The sequence below is a fragment of the Athene noctua genome, chromosome 3 (genome assembly GCF_965140245.1).
Source record: "Athene noctua chromosome 3, bAthNoc1.hap1.1, whole genome shotgun sequence".
NCBI classification, from domain to species: Eukaryota; Metazoa; Chordata; class Aves; order Strigiformes; family Strigidae; genus Athene; species Athene noctua.
In genome coordinates, this window is record NC_134039.1 from 10128588 (window position 1) to 10147361 (window position 18774).

The 18774-nt window shown below is 42.1% G+C and overlaps 1 protein-coding gene across 2 annotated transcripts in view; it reads left to right on the forward strand.

Annotated features, from left to right (window-relative positions):
• Positions 1 to 14252: 14252 nt before the first annotated feature.
• The window catches only part of APPL2 (adaptor protein, phosphotyrosine interacting with PH domain and leucine zipper 2), a 39668-nt gene continuing 35146 nt past the window's right edge, over positions 14253 to 18774 (forward strand). The window contains exon 1 of one of the 2 annotated variants that reach the window (XM_074901937.1): positions 14253 to 14453. In XM_074901937.1, the coding sequence (XP_074758038.1) occupies positions 14400 to 14453 (54 nt within the window). In that variant the 5' untranslated portion in view covers positions 14253 to 14399. Of the gene's footprint in view, positions 15772 to 18774 lie in introns of both variants that reach the window. The other variant, XM_074901938.1, reaches the window with a different exon arrangement.

The following is an 18774-nucleotide window of genomic DNA, read 5'->3' on the forward strand; positions in this document are numbered from 1 at the left end:
TAGGACAAGTATTCCTCTATATACTGTCTGGGACTGCAATGAGTCAGCCCCTCCTAAACCTTTTAAAAGAACAGCCCAAAGGCAAACTTTCTCTCTTGGCAGCTGTATTGTAAATGCCTCCTATTTTAAATTAGAAGACACAGTTTAGTTTCAACTTAACCTGTGTTCTACACCAACAGAGCATTTCACATTATTACTGAAAGAAAATAACTGGTAGCAAAATACAGTCACATAAGCAAGTTAATTAAACGAACGCTCTATGTATTCATTTGGAATGGACCAGTGCATTCCGTGCATCGGCAAACTCTATGTCTGTCATCACACACCCTGTGTACTCCATCTCCTTTGAGAAAGATTGGGAGATGTATGGATGTGAGCTTCTCTAAGTATTTCAGAAGGTGTAGTGAGAAAGGACTTTGTTATTCTTTCCCTAAATCAATCTAAAAATTACCCAGCTGGGAAAACAGGTTGGTTAACAGGATTATCCAAATCTGAAATTCCAGTGATTTTCTCTTTTTGGATGTTTTTGCTAGTCCGAGTGATTGAAATCTAAACAATCTGTCTGTCAAGCTGATATGCAGGTCTGTGGAGAGGGATTTTTAAATGCCATAGGAAACAGCCCTTACTTGCACAAGGCTGTATACTTTCCCAAATTCTTTTTTATCTAAGCATCCATATAGAAACCTTATTCACCCATGATTTTTTCTAACAAAGCACTTGCTTTCAAAGGCTTGTGTCTCAGCTCATGCAAGTATAGAAAAAATATAGTGCTAATTACCATCTTTGGGTATTTTCTTTTGAAGAGATGTTCTCAAAACCACAAATGTCCTGAAAAAAACCTGTCAGTTCTTCATCAGTAGTTAGCATCCTGAGATTAATTTTTTCCTAATCAAATTTACAACAGGAATTCAATTTAGACAAAACTTTCTCATTTTAAGAGTTGCACTACAAATCTGTTGCCAGGGTTAAATAACACAACCACTTTGTTCATGGTGGATGCTCAATTCCAGTGTGTTCAAGTTCAAATTCCCATGTTTTCCAGCTACTGTGTATTATGCTTCTCCCTGGACAGTTTTACAGTCTTGCTACAGCATTATTGTTTTATAGCTAGCAACCTCGGCTACCAGTTTTCACTGACTTGTTCAAATATCATGGTGCTGCATAGATGGTGGTTGTGATCACTTAGCCACCAAAGGTCAGACAGTTACACCCCAATTTCCCAGTAAACCTGCAAGGATGATTCTGCTTGAAAAATGCAGTAGTACAGGCCCCAATCTACCACAAACAAAAGCACTCTTGTGTCAGCTGGGGGTTGTTTGCTTTTACAAGTCAGTAAACAAAGCCCAATGCACCAAGATATTAAATTATTTTCATGGGTATAAAGAGGTGGGAAAAAAAAATCATGAACTTATTAGTAAAAGCTATCATGATTCCACAACCATCAAAGATGCCCGCTATGTGGCAGTGGGAAATGCTTCAGAATTTTATAACCAGAGAAGATCTCTACATTGCTGTGAATATTTTCAGAAAACCCACTGCATTCTTAACAAAAAGGGTTTACAAATTTGAGTTGGGGACCAGAAACCAATTATAACAAAACCCAGAGGCCACCAAGAAGAAGGAAACCCAGAATCCCCCATGTTTCTACAGTACCATCTAGACATATAATGAAGTTCCATCTTTGCCGACAGTCAGAAAGACAAGAAATAGCTGATGGGTGAGATAACAGAGAAGCCAAAGTAGGAAGCAGTGGGATAGGATTACTGTTTGAAAAACAGGATGTGCCCAACAAGAACATAGAAAAAACTGCATCAGGTCAAAGCAAAGATCCACCTTGCTCAGGATTCTATCTCAGCATTTGCAGACCATAATCTGCCTGAGACAGACATAGTTGCTATATATTTAGCAACCCTTAACACATTTCTCTTATATGAACCTGTCCCACCCACCCCTGGACCCACCATAAGCCCCTGGCACACAAAGTATCCCTTGTTCCACTCTTAGCTACATGTGATTTGAAGAACCTTCTTTTGTTTGCTTTGAGCCTGGCAGCTTCAGCTGTTGACAGTTTGTTCCTCGTCTCTGGATAAACACTGAAGAATCAATTCCCCACTTTATGTCATTCATGATTTTTGTTCTTCATAGTAGAATAAACATCAAAGAATCAAGGAATCAATATGCCATATCCCCTAATCTTTAGTTAGCAGCAGTGATGGTAAATTGTCCTTTCCAGGCAGGTGCGTCTATAGGTAGTTAAAATACTTTGAAAGAGATTGCAAAAGGATTAAAAAACCCCATCCTATAGACTAAATTATGCTAGTAATACCGAGTTTATGGGAGCAGCCAAACTGCTTTGCTCATCATAGATTTATAGTAATCCATGCAGTATGTCCCCCCTGACACTGTGTTAGCAGTGAGAAAATGTGGATAAAGAGCTTTCTATACCATCCCCCTCTCTTCCTTTTTCTGGCTGCCTGCAAGCCCCACGCTCGCCATGGGAGCTTCTCAGCACCAACTCCACACTCCTCTGAGCCCTGAGCTGTTCTTGCCTCACCTTGAACCCACCGCCACAGTGAGCAGCCCACAGATGGGCCAGCTACCAGCTAGCCTTAAATAATCCACATGACATTATTTATCACAGCAACACAGCAAAGAACAGAATCAACGTCCAAGAACTTAAGAAGAAAAGCAATATTTGTCTTTTTCCTTGCAGTGATAGTGGAAAATTTGATTTGAGTGTTTCTTTTAAATCAAAATGAAGACTCCTTCTATTTAAAAAACAAAAATCAGTAGAACGTGTTGGATTATAATGGTCTGTGGCAGCTAACTTAAAAAAAATAATAATTTAAACTCCTTAGTTTAAAGAATAAAGATTATTTGCCAAGACCAAGGGGTTTTTTCTTCCTAAGGCAAGAAGATTTTCATTCATCTGTCTGTTCCTGCTCTCATGGAAGTTGCAAATAAAATTCTTATTATTGGGCCAAATCAGACATGGATAGGGACAAAATCAATGACATTCATGAAACTGCAACATCCCCTAAAACACCTGGCAAAAAATTAACAAGGAACCCACTGGTCAGCCAGGGAGAAATGCAAGCATATCACTAAGTAGAGGACCAATAAGGTCCAAAGAAACGTGAATATTCTGTTAGTGGATATGACATCTTTACAAAAAATCCCCCCCCAAATCTCTGACAGAATAAATAGTAATTAATTTTGCAATAATTCTTTCTTAATGTGATTATTGTGCACAGTCATGAAATCCCCTTTGTTTTTAAAAGCTAACAGTCCGGGGCATATGATACTTAGCTGATTCACAAGGTAGAAATAGAGTTCAGGAGTAAAACTTCCAAAGGTAAATTCAGGGAGAGAAATAAGTTATAATTCAACACTAGTACGTTCACATCAGTGTCACGTCTTCCTAAAAATGGCTAGATTTTAGCACACAGATCTACACAGAGCTTTTGAAGAATTTGCTCCTGAGCTCAGCTATTACCCACACCCTGCAAGACTTTCTTTCAGAGCCATAAGGAGGATCCAGTTTTGGGTCATGTAACCAAACATTCTTCAAGTTCAGGGAACCCCTGTCTAAGTGAGGATCACTATATCAACCTCAAAGCTGATTTAGAAGGTGTATTTTATCAGTCTCCTTAAACAGCTGCACTCATATCAATGGCAGTGAAATACAGTTCCAACATCTGCAGCACGTTCAGGCCTCGGAGAGTGAATTAACATCTTTCAAGAGATGGTTACATTTCAGACATCAGAGTCCTCCCTGGGAAAGGCAGAGGGAAACAAGAAAACCTCCCTGGAGATATTTACCCAAATGCAAATTCTGATCTTCCATGTCTTAATTCTTCAGAATCAGTCAGGTAACTACCTTTCCTTTTCCCTTTCCAGTTAGAAATAGAGGATCCCAGTTACTTTTAATTAATAACATTCTAAATTCATGGGCACATTTTCCTTAATTCCCCTCCCTACCATTTGAAAAAGATGCTTGGCTTAGTGTTCTTGCATTTGCTGCTACAATTCAAGGTAGGTGCCCTTGAAAACAATAAATAAACAAATGCTTGTATTGTACATTGAGAAACAGTTTGGAATCCTTTATGTGCCCAAAAGATTAGATCCTTCTATTAGAGGTCTTATAAAAATACAGGAGAATCGTAACAGTGCTGCCTATCTCTGAGGTCACTCAACCTTCATTTTACTATTGCTGATAAGAGTCTCCTGAAGCTCTATTCCAGAGGAGAAAAGCATCTTACTGTCTTCTTTTAATATTTTATGCAGACAAAGTAATCTCTTTCCCCTTTCTCTCACTACATAAATTAATTTTCAAGATGCAGTTAAATCAGCTTTTACAAAGAAGGGATCACAAAAATGAAAAGATACAAAAATGGCAAAATGCTAGAGAAAGGACTGTTATACAGAGATGTCATTGAGATGCCAGTGCAGCAATGCATCCCTCTGAAACAAAGCTTATGTTTATGCTTTATGTCTGACATATGCTTAATCCCAGTGATGTGTACTTAACACACACTTGCACCATTTGATAAACCTAAAGTAGCACTCAAGTAGTGTAAAAGAATCTGATCTAGATCCCTGAGAGAAAACACTCCTTGACCCAAAATTGTATATAAGAAAAGGCACGTGTCTCAGGAGACGGCCCTCTGCACAATATACTGGCCTGACTTACGGAGTCCCACACTTTCATTTCAAGAGAGGCCCTTCTGCACCCAAGGCTCTTACTTGCTCAGTATCATGGGAAGATGGTTTCCCTGCTCTATTTTCTTTTCATTTTCATGCACCTTTTCAGACGTAAATTCTTCCTCTGTTGTTGATACAGATTTCCATTACAGTTTCCACACAGAGTAATTGCTTTTGCCTTATATTGGTAATGAAGCCAAATAGCAGAGTCACTGCCTTCTTTTTGTATGCAGTGTGCCTGCAGATTGTAAAAACAGTGATATACATCCTCATGATGAATAACGTCTTTATCAAATCTGCATGCTTATCCACTCTGCTTAATTAACACCTTATCTTTTTAAAACCTAAGTACGCTAAGATTTTTGCAGTGGCTATATATATTTACACTGGGTGGGACTTTCATGACTTGTATGTGCCATTTTATTGAAAAAATTGAATTCTGCTTCAGCAACTACCAGCCAGGTTAAAAACAACAAAAACTCTTATGTCCATCAAATCAGCACCTCTTTATCTAAATATGCATTTAATACAAGAGGATGCTAATCATTCTGATTAATTGAAACTTCTGTCATATTAGGTAAACAGTAAACACAACTTGTTCATACAATTAACATGGAAGCAGTATGTGTTAGCTTAATCAAAAGACACCCACATATGCCAAATTATATTATTTTGCATTGACTGACAAAGAGCAAAAATACATTTTTAACACTGCATTTTAATCAGAATGTGATTTTTGACAGATAAAATATTAGTAATTTTTAAGTGCTTAGAGAAGGGTTTTGTATACATAATTTGAAATATTTGTAAGAGGAGAATATTTATACACATGAAATAAACTGTAAGCAATCACAAATATGTGTAAGTATGTGTAGTCACATGATGTTCTCATAGGAGGTATCCTTTTAGCACCTATATAAAAGGTGACGATCTCCTCTCACTTATATTAAAGATGAAGCAATTCACCCTTGTTGTAACACAGAATCAGTTTCTTGATCCACAAGTAGACGCCAAGGGTAGAGAGAAACGCAGAAACAGACGGAGTTTGGGAATCTCTGCATTAAACAATTTATCAAAATTCATTCATTCCGGGTTTAACAAAATAATGGAGGCAATGCACCAAAACCCAACACCAGCTGTTCCTCAATATATCCCTGGAATTACTCCTTGAACACTAGTATTTTGTTTACTAGTATATGCATCTGTAAATATGTCCAAAAATCACAACTTAGGGCTCTTAAAATGCATGGCATTGCATAAAAATGAGGAACTTAGCTTAAAATAATTGCTGTGGAGATTTACTTCATTGATTTCTGATTAGTGAGCATTTAGGTTTTGAAAACTTGCTTTTTCCTCCACAATGATAAGGACTAGTCCTTTTCCAGCAAACCCAAAATCTCTCTTACCTCATATCGAGAAGCACATGTCGCTCGGGGAAGCGCTGACGGGGAGCTGACAGCCCTGGTAGCTGTCACAGCAAACCTGCCCCAGAAGGCTGAGACAAGGTGCCAGCAGCACCGATCCAAATGTACAACAGTGTAAAGGAGAAGAGATATAGACTCAAAGCTAACAATAACCAGAGCACTTATCAGAAACCAAGCCACTTTTTAGTTTTCAAATACTGAACATTGCTCCTTTTGGCAATGCTATGATGCAGTGTAAATCAAATGTAACAAACCCCCTGAAGTACGGTATACATGAGCAGTTCTGTTCAGGCAAGAACTCCAGAGACTTTTCTTTTGTCATAGATTTCTTTCAAAGCAATTTAGTTTAAATGCTGACGAGAACATTTTCTATGGCATTATTATTCATGTTCTCCCAGTCACAGATATGCATTGCTGTTCTGCTTGGGGCTTTTTTCTTTTTGCTATTTTATACAGGTTTGATTTGAGAGGGTGAAAAACTAGTCAGGAACCATTGGTCCCCTCGAAGAAAAACTCATGTATATTATTAGGTCCTATTGACTCTGTCTGTTGTACATGTTGTCTGCATGGTTTATGGTTTTCACAAAGACAGATGCTTGCTGACCTATGATCTTGTCAGCACTTATGTTTACAGAGTATTTAAAGATAATGACTGTATGTGACCCTTGAACTAAATGTTCTGTTTTTTAAAAAGTGAAAGAAAACCAAGGATAAGCAATGTCTTATCATAAATGAATTTGAAAGAACAGAGAAACTATCTACATATCCAGCCAACATTTATATGTCTGATTAATCTCCAAGAATTTGACAGGCTAAACCCCAGTTTCTGTGTTTGCAGGACTGGAGCTAGGTAGTCAAGTGCACAGGTAATATACGGCATCAACACAGGGGTTACAGAACACCTGTCTGCATCACAAATCACACGGTGGAAAACAAAAGGGCAGGGCAGCTTCTCTGCTGCAAGGCAAACTGCAGTTGATGTGAGGGGCTCAGTCACATAAGGTGGGCAGTTCACAGCCAGCAAGCTGCCTGGTGGGATAATTCATCTCGCTTGTACCTTGCTCATGGTGGCCTTTATCCTAGAAAAACCTCACAAGCACACTGAGAGAGCTCTGCCGACTGGAAGGATTATTTCGCTAACAGCTGCAGTCTGGCCCTGCTGCCAGCCTTCTAAGGGCCGTGCTCTTACCCATGTCAGTAAGACCAACACAGCTCTGACACGATACTCTTAAGAGCTACAACACTATGAAAGGTAATAATTCGTGGCTTGCAACCTTTACCATAATCATTCAAATCTGTTCCCCTTGTACTCCTAACTGGCCCCCACAAAAGCAAGCCACCAGCATGCAGGGGTGACGATCCTGCCACAATGCTGGACGGAGCGTCTCAGTGCACATGTTGTGCAGTTCTGGCTGGCTGGCAAGCCCTGCATTAGCAACAGTAGGTCCAGTCATATGACAGGAAAGGGTTTCCAGTATTTGGCTTTCTCCAGACAGCAGGAGAACTTCTAAGTGGCTGTCACAGGAAGAAAAATTGGAAACGTCTGATCTTGCAAAACTGGAAGCATCTAAGCACTGTGGTTGAACACAGCTTGGTGAGATGGTTCCTGCTGAGCTGGACTGGGAGTATCTGAACCTTTTGCCTGGGCAGCAGTGCAGCAGCAAATCTTCCTGGTATGCCAGCACTTGCTTGTGTACCTGTGTTCGTGACGCTGCCTTGGCAGACTGCCTGGAAGAGTCACTCCCCCTCAGAAAACAAATTGTGATAGAAGTGCCCATTTGGGCACTGCTTAGAGTTTCCTTATTGCTTTCTGTATCATCCTCTGGGTTTTCTGCTGTTTCTCTAAACACAAAATGTTTCTGCTGCTTCTCTAAAAACAAAATGACACCTTGTTGCACCCCCATGCCCTGTTCTGGCTTTGCCTCGGGCAGCGCAGGCTCTGCACAAGGGGAAGGCAGAGGGGCTGCTGGGGGCCTCTGTAGTCTGCAGTGGCTTCAGTTATGGACTAGGACCCCCTTGTGCTACCCTATGTACACAGAACAAAAAAAGCCCAAACAGCAAGCAGGAAGGCCAAAAGGGATATAATAATGCAGTAGAGTTTTGTGGACTTCCAATAGGCCTTAGGGTATGTTCTGCTATATAAGTGCTATAACTTTATTGTGCCTAAGCAGCCATAGAAAGATGCCAAAGGAAGGTGAATCAAAAAGAGTGATCAGCGTTAAGACAACATGAACTCAGAAGGAAACACGAGAGTGCAGGGCCTGGTTGGTTCAGGTGGTATCATGATAAAAAAATCTGGCTAAAAGCTGGCTTTAAACACAGTGACAATATGAAGTGCATTTGCTTCTGATAACATTTTTGAAACTAAAGAAGAAAGGCTCTGAGTCAGTGTTCCCTCTGACACTAAACTGACAGTCCCACCTGCAGATCCAAACTGCATTTGCATTCTGCATTGGTATTCTGACCTTTGGTGACCTTTATACCTAAAAGGTTACTTATTAGCTTTTCATAAAACAATTATATGCCAGGTATTACATGTCTCTTATTTTAATCCACAGAATCATACCACATGCGCCTTTTTTTGACAAAGCACTTGTATTATTCTTTCTGTCACTTGTTGGATTTCACAGCAAGATTTTTCACTAGACCTCAGATACTCCCAAACTCCACTGGACCATCATCTGAAACAGAAGTGTCTGAGAGATTAGGGAGCAACATACATTACAAAAAGCACAACTAAAAGGAGAAAGGGGCCTGTATCTTAGCATTTGCCCAAGCACTGAAAAAACTATGGACAAAAGGTAATAATATCAGCTTAAAATATTGCAGTACTTCTCCCCACCAATGAACAACCCATTCTCTACTTGCTCCCGTTCCTTGCAAAGCAAATGCAAACTGTTAAATCAGATGCCCTTCATCAGGCAGGTTCCCAAAAAAAGAGTCGTGCCAATACCACCGGAGGCCACGCACCACAGAGCAGAGGCAGGCGTGGGGGAAGCACCTCTAGCTGGTACTGTCATCAGAGGCTCTGGCTTCTGAAACCATATTCTTATTCTGATCTGGATGGAGACTGCTGCTGTACTTGGTTACATGAGGGAACTTAATTGTCCTTAAATTACATGAAATTAAAGACGGCAGTTATACCCGTCACCTTCAAAGAGATTTTAATTCGATCCATCCCACTAGCCAGCACATCTGTATATATCCATTTTGGCATATTACTAATGTGTTTAATGGAAATAAACCAAGCCATGTGTTTTATGTTAAAACAAAGAGCATGAGATCTTGGTTACATGGCAATAAATAATTTCAATGGAATTTTATTTCAGCCTGGTATTATCTTGTGGGTCATACAAAAAAATCACAAGATACTCCTTCTCTGTGTCCAAGAGTTGTCCTGTATATTAGATGCCTTATTATTAATTTAACCAGTAATTTATTCAGATACTATTAAAAATCGTTTTGGGATGCTTCTGCTAGTGAGAATAGTGAGAATCTTTTTCAAATCTTTTACTTGTAAAGAATTAATTTGAAGTAATTTATTGCTACTACTATTTAATATACCCTCCATATTTATGCAGGACAGCTGCACAACTTAGGGTAAATTACTACACCTCAGAAAGTGATCTGTAGTTCAAAGATTTCTTTGTTACTGACCATGAAGAAGAATAAGAATATTAGACACTGTGTTAAATGCATAAATAGACTCAGCTGACTTAGCAAACATGTGACTAGCACACTATTGCTCAGAAATTTCTTGTAAAGTATAAGGTATGAAGCCAAAAAGGAAGTATAACGCAATATGTTCTTTAAAGTTATAATGGAACATCTGAGAAAGAAAACACAATGCAACATGACTTACTCTGTAACTAGTCTAACCAGAAAAAATAATTATAGTCAGCTCTCCATTAATACTGGGTGGATTATCAAATTTAGAAATACATTTGCTAAGGATGCACAACAGCTGCCTTGTTTCCAAACAGGCCAATTAAAGCTGGCAGGGCTTATTAACTCATGCACAGCACCATCCATGTTCAGCACTGCTGCTTCCAGCCCTGAGCTGGCACTGGGCAGTCAGGTGGGAAAGGACTTGGGAAACCTGGAAGTAGGGCACTGAGACTCTCCAGTTCTACAGAAGCACAGTCCCCAGCTGCCACCTCACACTGCGGTCCCTCCTGTCACATCAGCAAAGGCAGCCTGGGGAGGACCGTATGTGACTGGCTGGTTACCAAGGGATATTCCTCACCAGCCTCAAATAGGAACAAGACTATCACATGTACAACCCCAAATTCAAGTTCGAAGATGTGCTAATTTCTGCAAAACTGCAGTAGTACCAGCAGATTTTACATCACTTTGCCAAGAGATTCATATAGCAGACAAATCTTGAGTTTACAGAACAATCCAAACTTTCTTCTTCTTTCCTTTAAAATTGTTCATTCTCTCAACTATGAGACTTTTGGGCTACATTCAGGCTTTTGCTAGAAGGAAGCACTATCTTTTCTTAGAAACAGTACAGTTAGCTCACGTAATGAATTAACTTCATACTCCATGCTCAATTATTTATTGATTTTATTTGATACTATTAATTCTCATTAGTTTTATAAACAGTATGTATCAATTTCATTTTGGCCATTCCAGGGTTTTTACCTTAGAAGTTTTCACATTCTAAGAGGCATTTATCTTAACATAATCAAGTAATCTGTAGGTTACAGAATATGCAAATCAAAATTAATTGGACTGCTTACTGGAAGTGTTCTCCAGCTCAGTTCCTACAGCCGTGACAGGTTTTTTGAACATTCAGATGACTGATTCCAGGTACGGTGTCTGCTGTTTCCCTATTCTCTTTCTGTATGTACAATGTTCCCATTAAATTTGACTTTGAAGAATAGCTGTCAGAGTGCTTTTCACTAGCAAGACTTTTTGTAGTAACTGAGTATTGCGTTCAGTACCTGGATTTAGAAGACAGAAGCTGATCTGTTGTTAGTCTGCTCTTAGCACTGCCCAGTGCAGTGAGCAGCTCTGGGACCACACAATGAGATAAATGTCACGCCACTTCTCTTTCAGACAGGGATAAAATACTGTGCAATGTAAAGCTACCAAGACAGCTCTGAAGAAGCTACCTCTGGTACCAGATACAGCACAGGTACCACAGAGTGCCCCAGAAATGCCACGTGGAGTTGAACTGGCCAGGCCTGGCAGCCCAGCCCTGCAGCACTGGTGCTGTGCACAGAAACCCATGACACCCAGAGACAGCTGCTTCTTGTGTCAAAGGCTTAAATACCCCCTACCCAAAGGTCCACTTATACACAAAGGTACCTAGTTCTTTTATAATATCATTACTGTTGTCTAAACAAATTCTCAAAGTGTTTGGTGGTAGTACTATGGGTTATTTTAATTATTTTAGAAAAATTATTTGAAGTTACCAAGACTGAAGAATAATTCTTGAGACCTAATAAAACTAGGTGACTGGGAAATTAATTGCAATTATCAGTAATACAAGGAAAAGATAATTTCAATTATTAGTAGGCAAGATTAATTTTTTTTTTTTAAAATCAAAACCGCCTGGACTGTATTAGGAAAGTTCGATTAAAATGTTTTTGATCACTATAAATAAGCAATTCACCAAGTTTATAGCAGTGTAAGGAATGATGCAAAAAAGACAGAAAGATAATAAAAGGGTCACCCTTCAGTAGTTACTGGAGTGCTTTTTGTTTTACTTAAATAAAACTAGTAGAACCTGTTCTGGCTATCCTCAATTTTGTAATGACAACAGGCTTCCACATCTGAACCTTAGACTAAACAAAGCCATCAAGAGGAACAAGATAAGACCTTAAAGGTTGTAGCTCCTGGGAGGGAAGACAATCTGAAATAGACCCACAAACCATGCTGATGTTTTCTTGGTGAAGGACATACTTCAGTCCAATGAGGAAGAGCTGTGGATGGACTATTTCAAGACTAGAGGGGGAAAAAAAAGGGCTGAATTGTAACAGAAGTATTTGGGAAATACTAAAAAATGACCTGAAGCTACTTTAACAGATACAGAAAATCTGATAAAGCATGGTCTTTCTCTTCCTCCGTACATTTCAAATAATGTTTTCAAAGTATCTGAAGAAAAATAAGACTTTAACACACACTGACAAAATTGGCTCAGAAGCGGTCATGGATTCTTCAGTCTAATGCCTTCATATTCTGAGGCAAGAAAAATTTCTCTGACCTCTTTCTACCATTCTAACATTCTCTGAGACAACATTATTATGATAAAGCCATATCTATTTTTGTTTTCTCATTATCTAAATATATACTGTCATACTCAGTATTTTTGGTACTAGCCAGGGATTTTTATTATGGCTCACTGTCTTTATTCAGGCAGGAAAAGTGGACTGAACGTGAGAACTCTGTTCTTACTCAAGGGTCTGGAACAGGGAGTCCAGCTTCAGGACCAGCGGAGCAGAGTCATACCAAGGCTGGCTTGGCACACTGGGTTAAAGGTTCTGTCACAAGCTTCAGAAGCAATACCAATCAATGTCAGACCCACAGAAATACCTTAGCCAGAATTACAGGGTTCAGTGATCATTTCTCATACATAATTAAAGAAAACAATCATCCAGCTGATCTGCAAAACTTTCCTACGACCACCTGCTTGTGTAGTCTTTTAATCAGCAAAAAATCTGAAAAAAACCCCTCACCTGTATTAGCAATCACCTTTATTGCCATATAAAATGTTCGCTAGTGTTAAAGAATGACGGAAGTGGAAAAATCCACTGGGATTTAGATGCAAAAAGCAGGCACTTACCATAATGACAAAGCTGGCCAATGCTAATGTTTGGAGTTCTTTTACAACTCAAGCTGATTTTTTAAAAAAATTATTTTACTTCTTTTAAAAGACAGCAGCAACAGGAGTTATCTGAAGACGGTGAAATTTATTTGAAGATTATAACATCTTGTAATTTTACAGCCAGTATTTTTGTTTGCATATTCTGTTTAATTGGCAGGATTCTTCCTAAACTCTTCAGAAATGTTTTTTTCTTAAACAGGATTCTGGTTTTGAGTGTCTCCATCTTTGTCTTAAGCCACACTGGAACAACAAAAGCTGCATTTAACAAGCACAGAGCAACTGATCTGCAGATCAGAAACTCAGGGCTTTTAGAGAAACTGAGGCATCCAAAAGCGGCAGTCATCCTTCAAAAATGTGAGGGTAATGAAATCCATGGATCACGCAAGACTGCTTACTTTGCAAACATTAGCTCTGTTCATTCAACTAAGCATCTGAATTGTCCAAATGCTGACATTACCCACCGCAGTTAAGACAGCAGTGAAATGGTAATAAAAACATGGCTTTATACTTGAAGGATCAGTAACTTAGAATGCATCCCTTCTAACCCTGCAAGTGTAGGGACCTGGCTGAGTGGATTGACCTTCCTGGAGCACTCTGCGGTCCCAGTTTTGCTTGCAGAGTTGTCCATGAACAAGAATGGACGCAGACGCCACAAATGAGGGCAGCTCGTAAGCAGGCCCATCTCAGCCAGTGGCTGCACTGGTCATAGGAAATGGCCGCCCTGGGGCGCTCTTCTGAGCCACCCGGGGCCCAGTAGCCTGGCCGACCCAGCTGGCAGCCCCCAGCCCTGCGGTGGCCCTGAGGAGAGCCGCCACACCCCGAGGGGCACCACAAAGGGCTCACACACAGCTGGAGGTCCTCAAGGCCCACAGGCCTCGCTGGAGGCTGCGATCTTCCCCTCACTTCCATCATCGCACCCCGCACCCTCACAGCCAGGGAGATCTACCTCCGCTGAGGGGGGATCCCGCTGCCCCTGCTGCATCTCGCTTCCCGACACCCTCCTGTCCAGGGGACGAGCCCACGAGCGGGGCTGCGAGAGGCCATTCCAGCCTCTGCTGCCCGCAGAAGGGGCGGAGGGGAAGGGGCGCCCTCCATCTGGGGCCTCCCTCCCCCCGGGCGAGGCGGCCGCGGCGCCGGCCAGGCCCGAGGAGTTAATGGCGGCAGGAAGCCACCCCCCGCCTGCCGCGCTCCCTCCTGCCGCCGGCCCTCCCCGTGACTCGCTTCCTCCGGCGGACGGGAACTGGGAGGAGTGAGCGGCCCCGGGCTGCCGCCCCCACCCCGCCAGCGGAGCCAGCCAGCCGCCGTGCCTCGCTGCCCGCGGAGAGCCGCGGCCGCCCCCGCGGGGAGGGACGCCGCCGAGCCCCGCCGCCGGGGCGTGCCAGCGGGCGGCCGCCGCACAGCCAGCTCCCTGCGCCCAGCCGCGCCGCAGCGCCAACATGCCCGCCGTCGACAAACTCCTCCTGGAAGAGGCTTTGCAGGACAGCCCGCAGGTAGCGGCCCGCTGCCAGCGGCGAAGCCCGGGCCGGGGGAGAGCCCCGCCGGTGTGGCGCACCTGAGCTGGCGGTGCCGGCCGGGGCGGTGCGGGGTTGGCAGCTCGGGAGGGCCGGGGAGCAGCCGCCCCGCGGCGGGAGAGGGGTGTCAGCAGGCGGTGTAGGAGAGCGCGGCGGCAGGGGTGGGTCAGGGGGACTTCGCCTGTCGGAGCCGTCGGGGAGCCGGGATGCTGTGATGCAGGTGAACGGCACCCGGGTGGCGTCGGGGGAAGGCTTTGGTCTCCTCCTGGGCAGTCTGTCGGGGCAAACCAGGCCGTGTCGGCTCCTGGGGGCCTCCGCGGACGGGGGCTGCACTATAGCGCGGAGGGGCAGGGTGTGAGGAGGCTGGGGCACAGCGCCCTTTCTCCTCACCTCCCACAGAGAAACGCCTCCTTTGGCTTTTCCCTCACGCTGTCCTGTCCTGGTGTGCGCTCGCTGGGTGTAAGGCTTGCCCTGAAGAGGTGAGGTGTGTTGGGGAAGGATGAGTGGACATGACTTGGTGCCCTGGCTTCCCCTGAGGTCCCCGAGGGAAAGGGAGACTTCTGCTCTGTGAGTCACCTGGCCCTGGTGACAGAAGTGGGCTGCAGGAATGTCACCGCCAGCGTGCCTGCTCCTCCCCACGAGCGGTGAAGGGTCCCAGGGGTGGTAGTGCAGATACAGGGACTTCCCGTGAGGGAGGATAGATGAGGTGAGGTGAATCCCACTGGAGATGACCTCCTTCTGAAGAACTCTGAGAAACGAGGAGAGAAGGTTGCTGCCCTTCCCTTCCCAACTGCAGGCAGGGGAGGACATTTCTCCTCCCACCCCTCTGCAAAGTCTTCTGTTGGCTCCCAGGTGCACAGAAGATACATAAATTCTCAGAGGGGCTGATCCTTAAGAGTGCCCGGTGTAGCACCCTGTGCCCCGCTGTTGGGAGCCATGATGTGACACAGCTGCAGAAGTGACCCTTGAGGACTGAAATGAAGAACACATCATTTTGTGACATTTTCAGGGGCAGAGAGGTGTGAGGCCTTGAGAGCTGGGAAAGGAGAGGGAAAGGCAGAAAGTTTAGATGGAAGAGAGAAGTAAGGGTAAAGGGAAAGAGTGGGTACAGAGGGGTGGGTAGGGAAGGTGCACTTGAGGACAAAGCAAGGTCCGGACAGAGATACAAAAGTAATTGATGAAGCAGGAAAAGAAGGAGGGAGGTCAGGGTGGATCAGCATGGATCCTGCTCCCAAGTAGCCCTGTGTTGTAATCCTAACTCATCTGCTGATGGATCACGAGGAGGAGGAATGAATAGGTAAGCTGTGGAGCAGATTGCTGATAGGTGTTACGGAGTCTGTCATGAGATGTATTGAAGGAAAGATTGGACGTGCACCTGTCAAGACTTAATGAGTCTTGGGGCTCATCTGGATCACCTCTTCTTAACCTGTTTTTCTGTGATTCCGTGAAATCCTGTCCTAGTAAGAATGATTTTCATCATCTGTTTGATATGGCATACATGAAATCTCCAGTTTGGAAGTTGGAGATTTTCAAAACTCGACTGGCAAAAGTATTGAGGAACCTGATGTAATGTCAGGGTCAGTCCTGCTTTGAACAGGGGTTTGGACAGGGTGACCTGCTGAGTTCCCTGAGAGCCTGAACTGTTCTGTGTTCCACATTTTACCAAAATGTGCTAGATTTATTATGAGCAGTTATTAACATTTTTAGTATTAACCTCCCCACTGCATTCTGGAGCTGAAGAACTTGACACGCAGGGATAGGTGAACTCATTTCCCTTTTCACTCAACGCTTCCTTCAATGATTAAAAATGTAACACTGACTGAAAGCAATTGAACAATGCACTGAATTGCATTTGGAGGTCTTCATCTTTCTTCTGACTTGAAATGAAGGCTGTTAACATCTCCTTTGTGATTACTGGAAACCAGGCTGTGCATAAACCAGAGTATTTGCAGGATGTTTGGCTTAATTTGGTCGTTGCTTTTTGTTCAAGTCCTAAAATTTTGGGAGGGAGGGGTGTTGCTTAATTTCTATAATGGCCCAGTGTTGCTGAAATCTGTTTTTTCACGTAAGTAAACGGGGGTGGGGTCATAAGGGGTTGGGGTGTTTAAGTCTTTTTATATTTTTATTACTTTTTTCTTGGGGAGAGCTTTAGATTCACAGCACGAAAGAGTCCCCCCTGTGAGCTGGGTGCTACAAAATCAAAGCAAAAAGGCAGTCCCTGTCCCACAGAATTTACAGTGTAGCAACTTATAGGATCATTTACTTTGTAAAGTGACCTGATTCTCGTCTGCCCTGTGCAGTCACTTGCAGCAAAGCAAAGGGATGGTAAAATGGGGACATAACCTCACTTTGTATAAACTGTGTGAAGTATGTAAATTATGTGCAAGACTGACAAGAATTAGGCCAAAGTTATTTCTTCATCAGTTTTCTGAAACTTGATTTCTCTCTCCTCAGCAATATAGTACTTTTGTCTTGATTTTGTCTCCAAGCACTGGCTGAAAAAGGCTGTAAAAAGTGTCTTAATTTGAAGTGTTTGGCCATAAAATAGGAGATAAATTTACGTAAGCAGTCATGCTAAAACCAAGGGAAATACTTGGATGAAAGAAGAAATTTCTTTCCTGTGTTTCCAGAATCTGAGATAATGGTGCTGTTAATGAGGATTCCTAAATGTTAGCTTAATATTTGGATTACTGCTTTATTTCAGCAGCATTAGCTGCTATTCCAGAATTTTTCAAAATAGCGACAGCAAAAATATACACATGCTGATATCTTGTTGTATCAATTTAAAATGGTGTTCTTAAATATTAAAGTTTCTAAGAAACTTGCACAGTTTTTGAATCATTTATTGTTTTTATTATTTTTGAACAATGTGCTAATAACTGAGGCCAAGACTTTCAGAAATTATTTCCCAGAGCTGTTCTACCTCAACCCGTATTTAGACATCTGAAAAACTGAACCTGCAAAAATTCAGTGAGATTTAGGAATGTAGCTGACATTCCTGTGTTTGGAAGCCTTTTCCAGCGTGCACAAATGTGTGATTTGCAGCATACTTCCAGCAATTTCTTTAACTTTTTAGTCTTGGTTTCAGATTTGTCTTGATAAACATTGTGTTATGTTTTATAATTTTTGCCTTCCCTAGATTTGTTTTTTAACTATCTTCATACCCTGTGAATTTCATGTGCTGTTGTAACACTGAACAAGGAAGATGAGCACTGTATAGATAGAAGATAGTTTGTTGACATTGGTTTTGCTCGTTTTAATGCACTGTTGAAAATAAAACACTTAAAACTGTATTTTTTTGAAAAGCGGTATGTTTTCAGTTCCTTAAATAATAGCTTAGCGTGGAAAACTCTCAAAATCATGCCACTGTCCTTGTAGGGAAGTTCTGCAGAAAGGTCCTTTATAAGTTTGGGTTCTTGCTATCTGTTTCACTGACTTGGCCTTCTCTCCATTCTTTGGGTTTTATGTTCTCTTTGTTTGAAAACAGTACTTTGTATTACATATCTCCTTACATGCTAAGATCTCAAAACTGGTTTCCCAAATGCACTGCCACTGTCTCTAAGGTAGGAAGTATCATAGCAGCTTGGCACGTTAGCAGACTGAAATGTTGAGAGCTTTATTGTTACTCAAAGTATGGAAGTTACTCCTGTGCAACGTCTAGAACAGAACCCAAAGACTGACTCCCAAGTTATGTACTTTTACCACTGAGCAACAGTAATTTTTGGCTTAGATACATCTCAGCAGAGATGATAGTTAATCTTGGATGCTGATTTTGAGTTTTTCAGGACAAGCATAAAGTATGGGCAGAGAGTTTTGCAGAGAAGAATAAATGCCTTGGGGAAATACATGTGCCTTCTGTTACAATAGTGAAGCAACTTACAACTACCTTAAATCTTTGAAATAAATTTCCCAGATTTGAACCTGGGTACTTCAGGTACATGGGAGATTCCTGTAATAGGAGGATAGATAAAGCACTTACTCAGTTACAGGACTGATGTGATTATGAAAGTACTGGTGTTTATGCATGCCTCTCACATAAGCAGATGAAACTAATTAATGTCATGGAAGTTAGATGTACAGATGGAAAGACATTGCCAGTTAGCATCAAATAGATTTGATTTACCAAAGTTAAGACTAAGGATGGATCATGAGTTTGTTAAAGGGGCAGCATTCCCTCTTTCACTGTTGTCATGATCTAGCAAATTCTGGAGCTCATCATTATTCTAAGATATCTTTGTTTCGCATCTCAGGAGCTGTGTCAGCAACATAATTCCTGACGATTCCACCAAAACAAATCAAG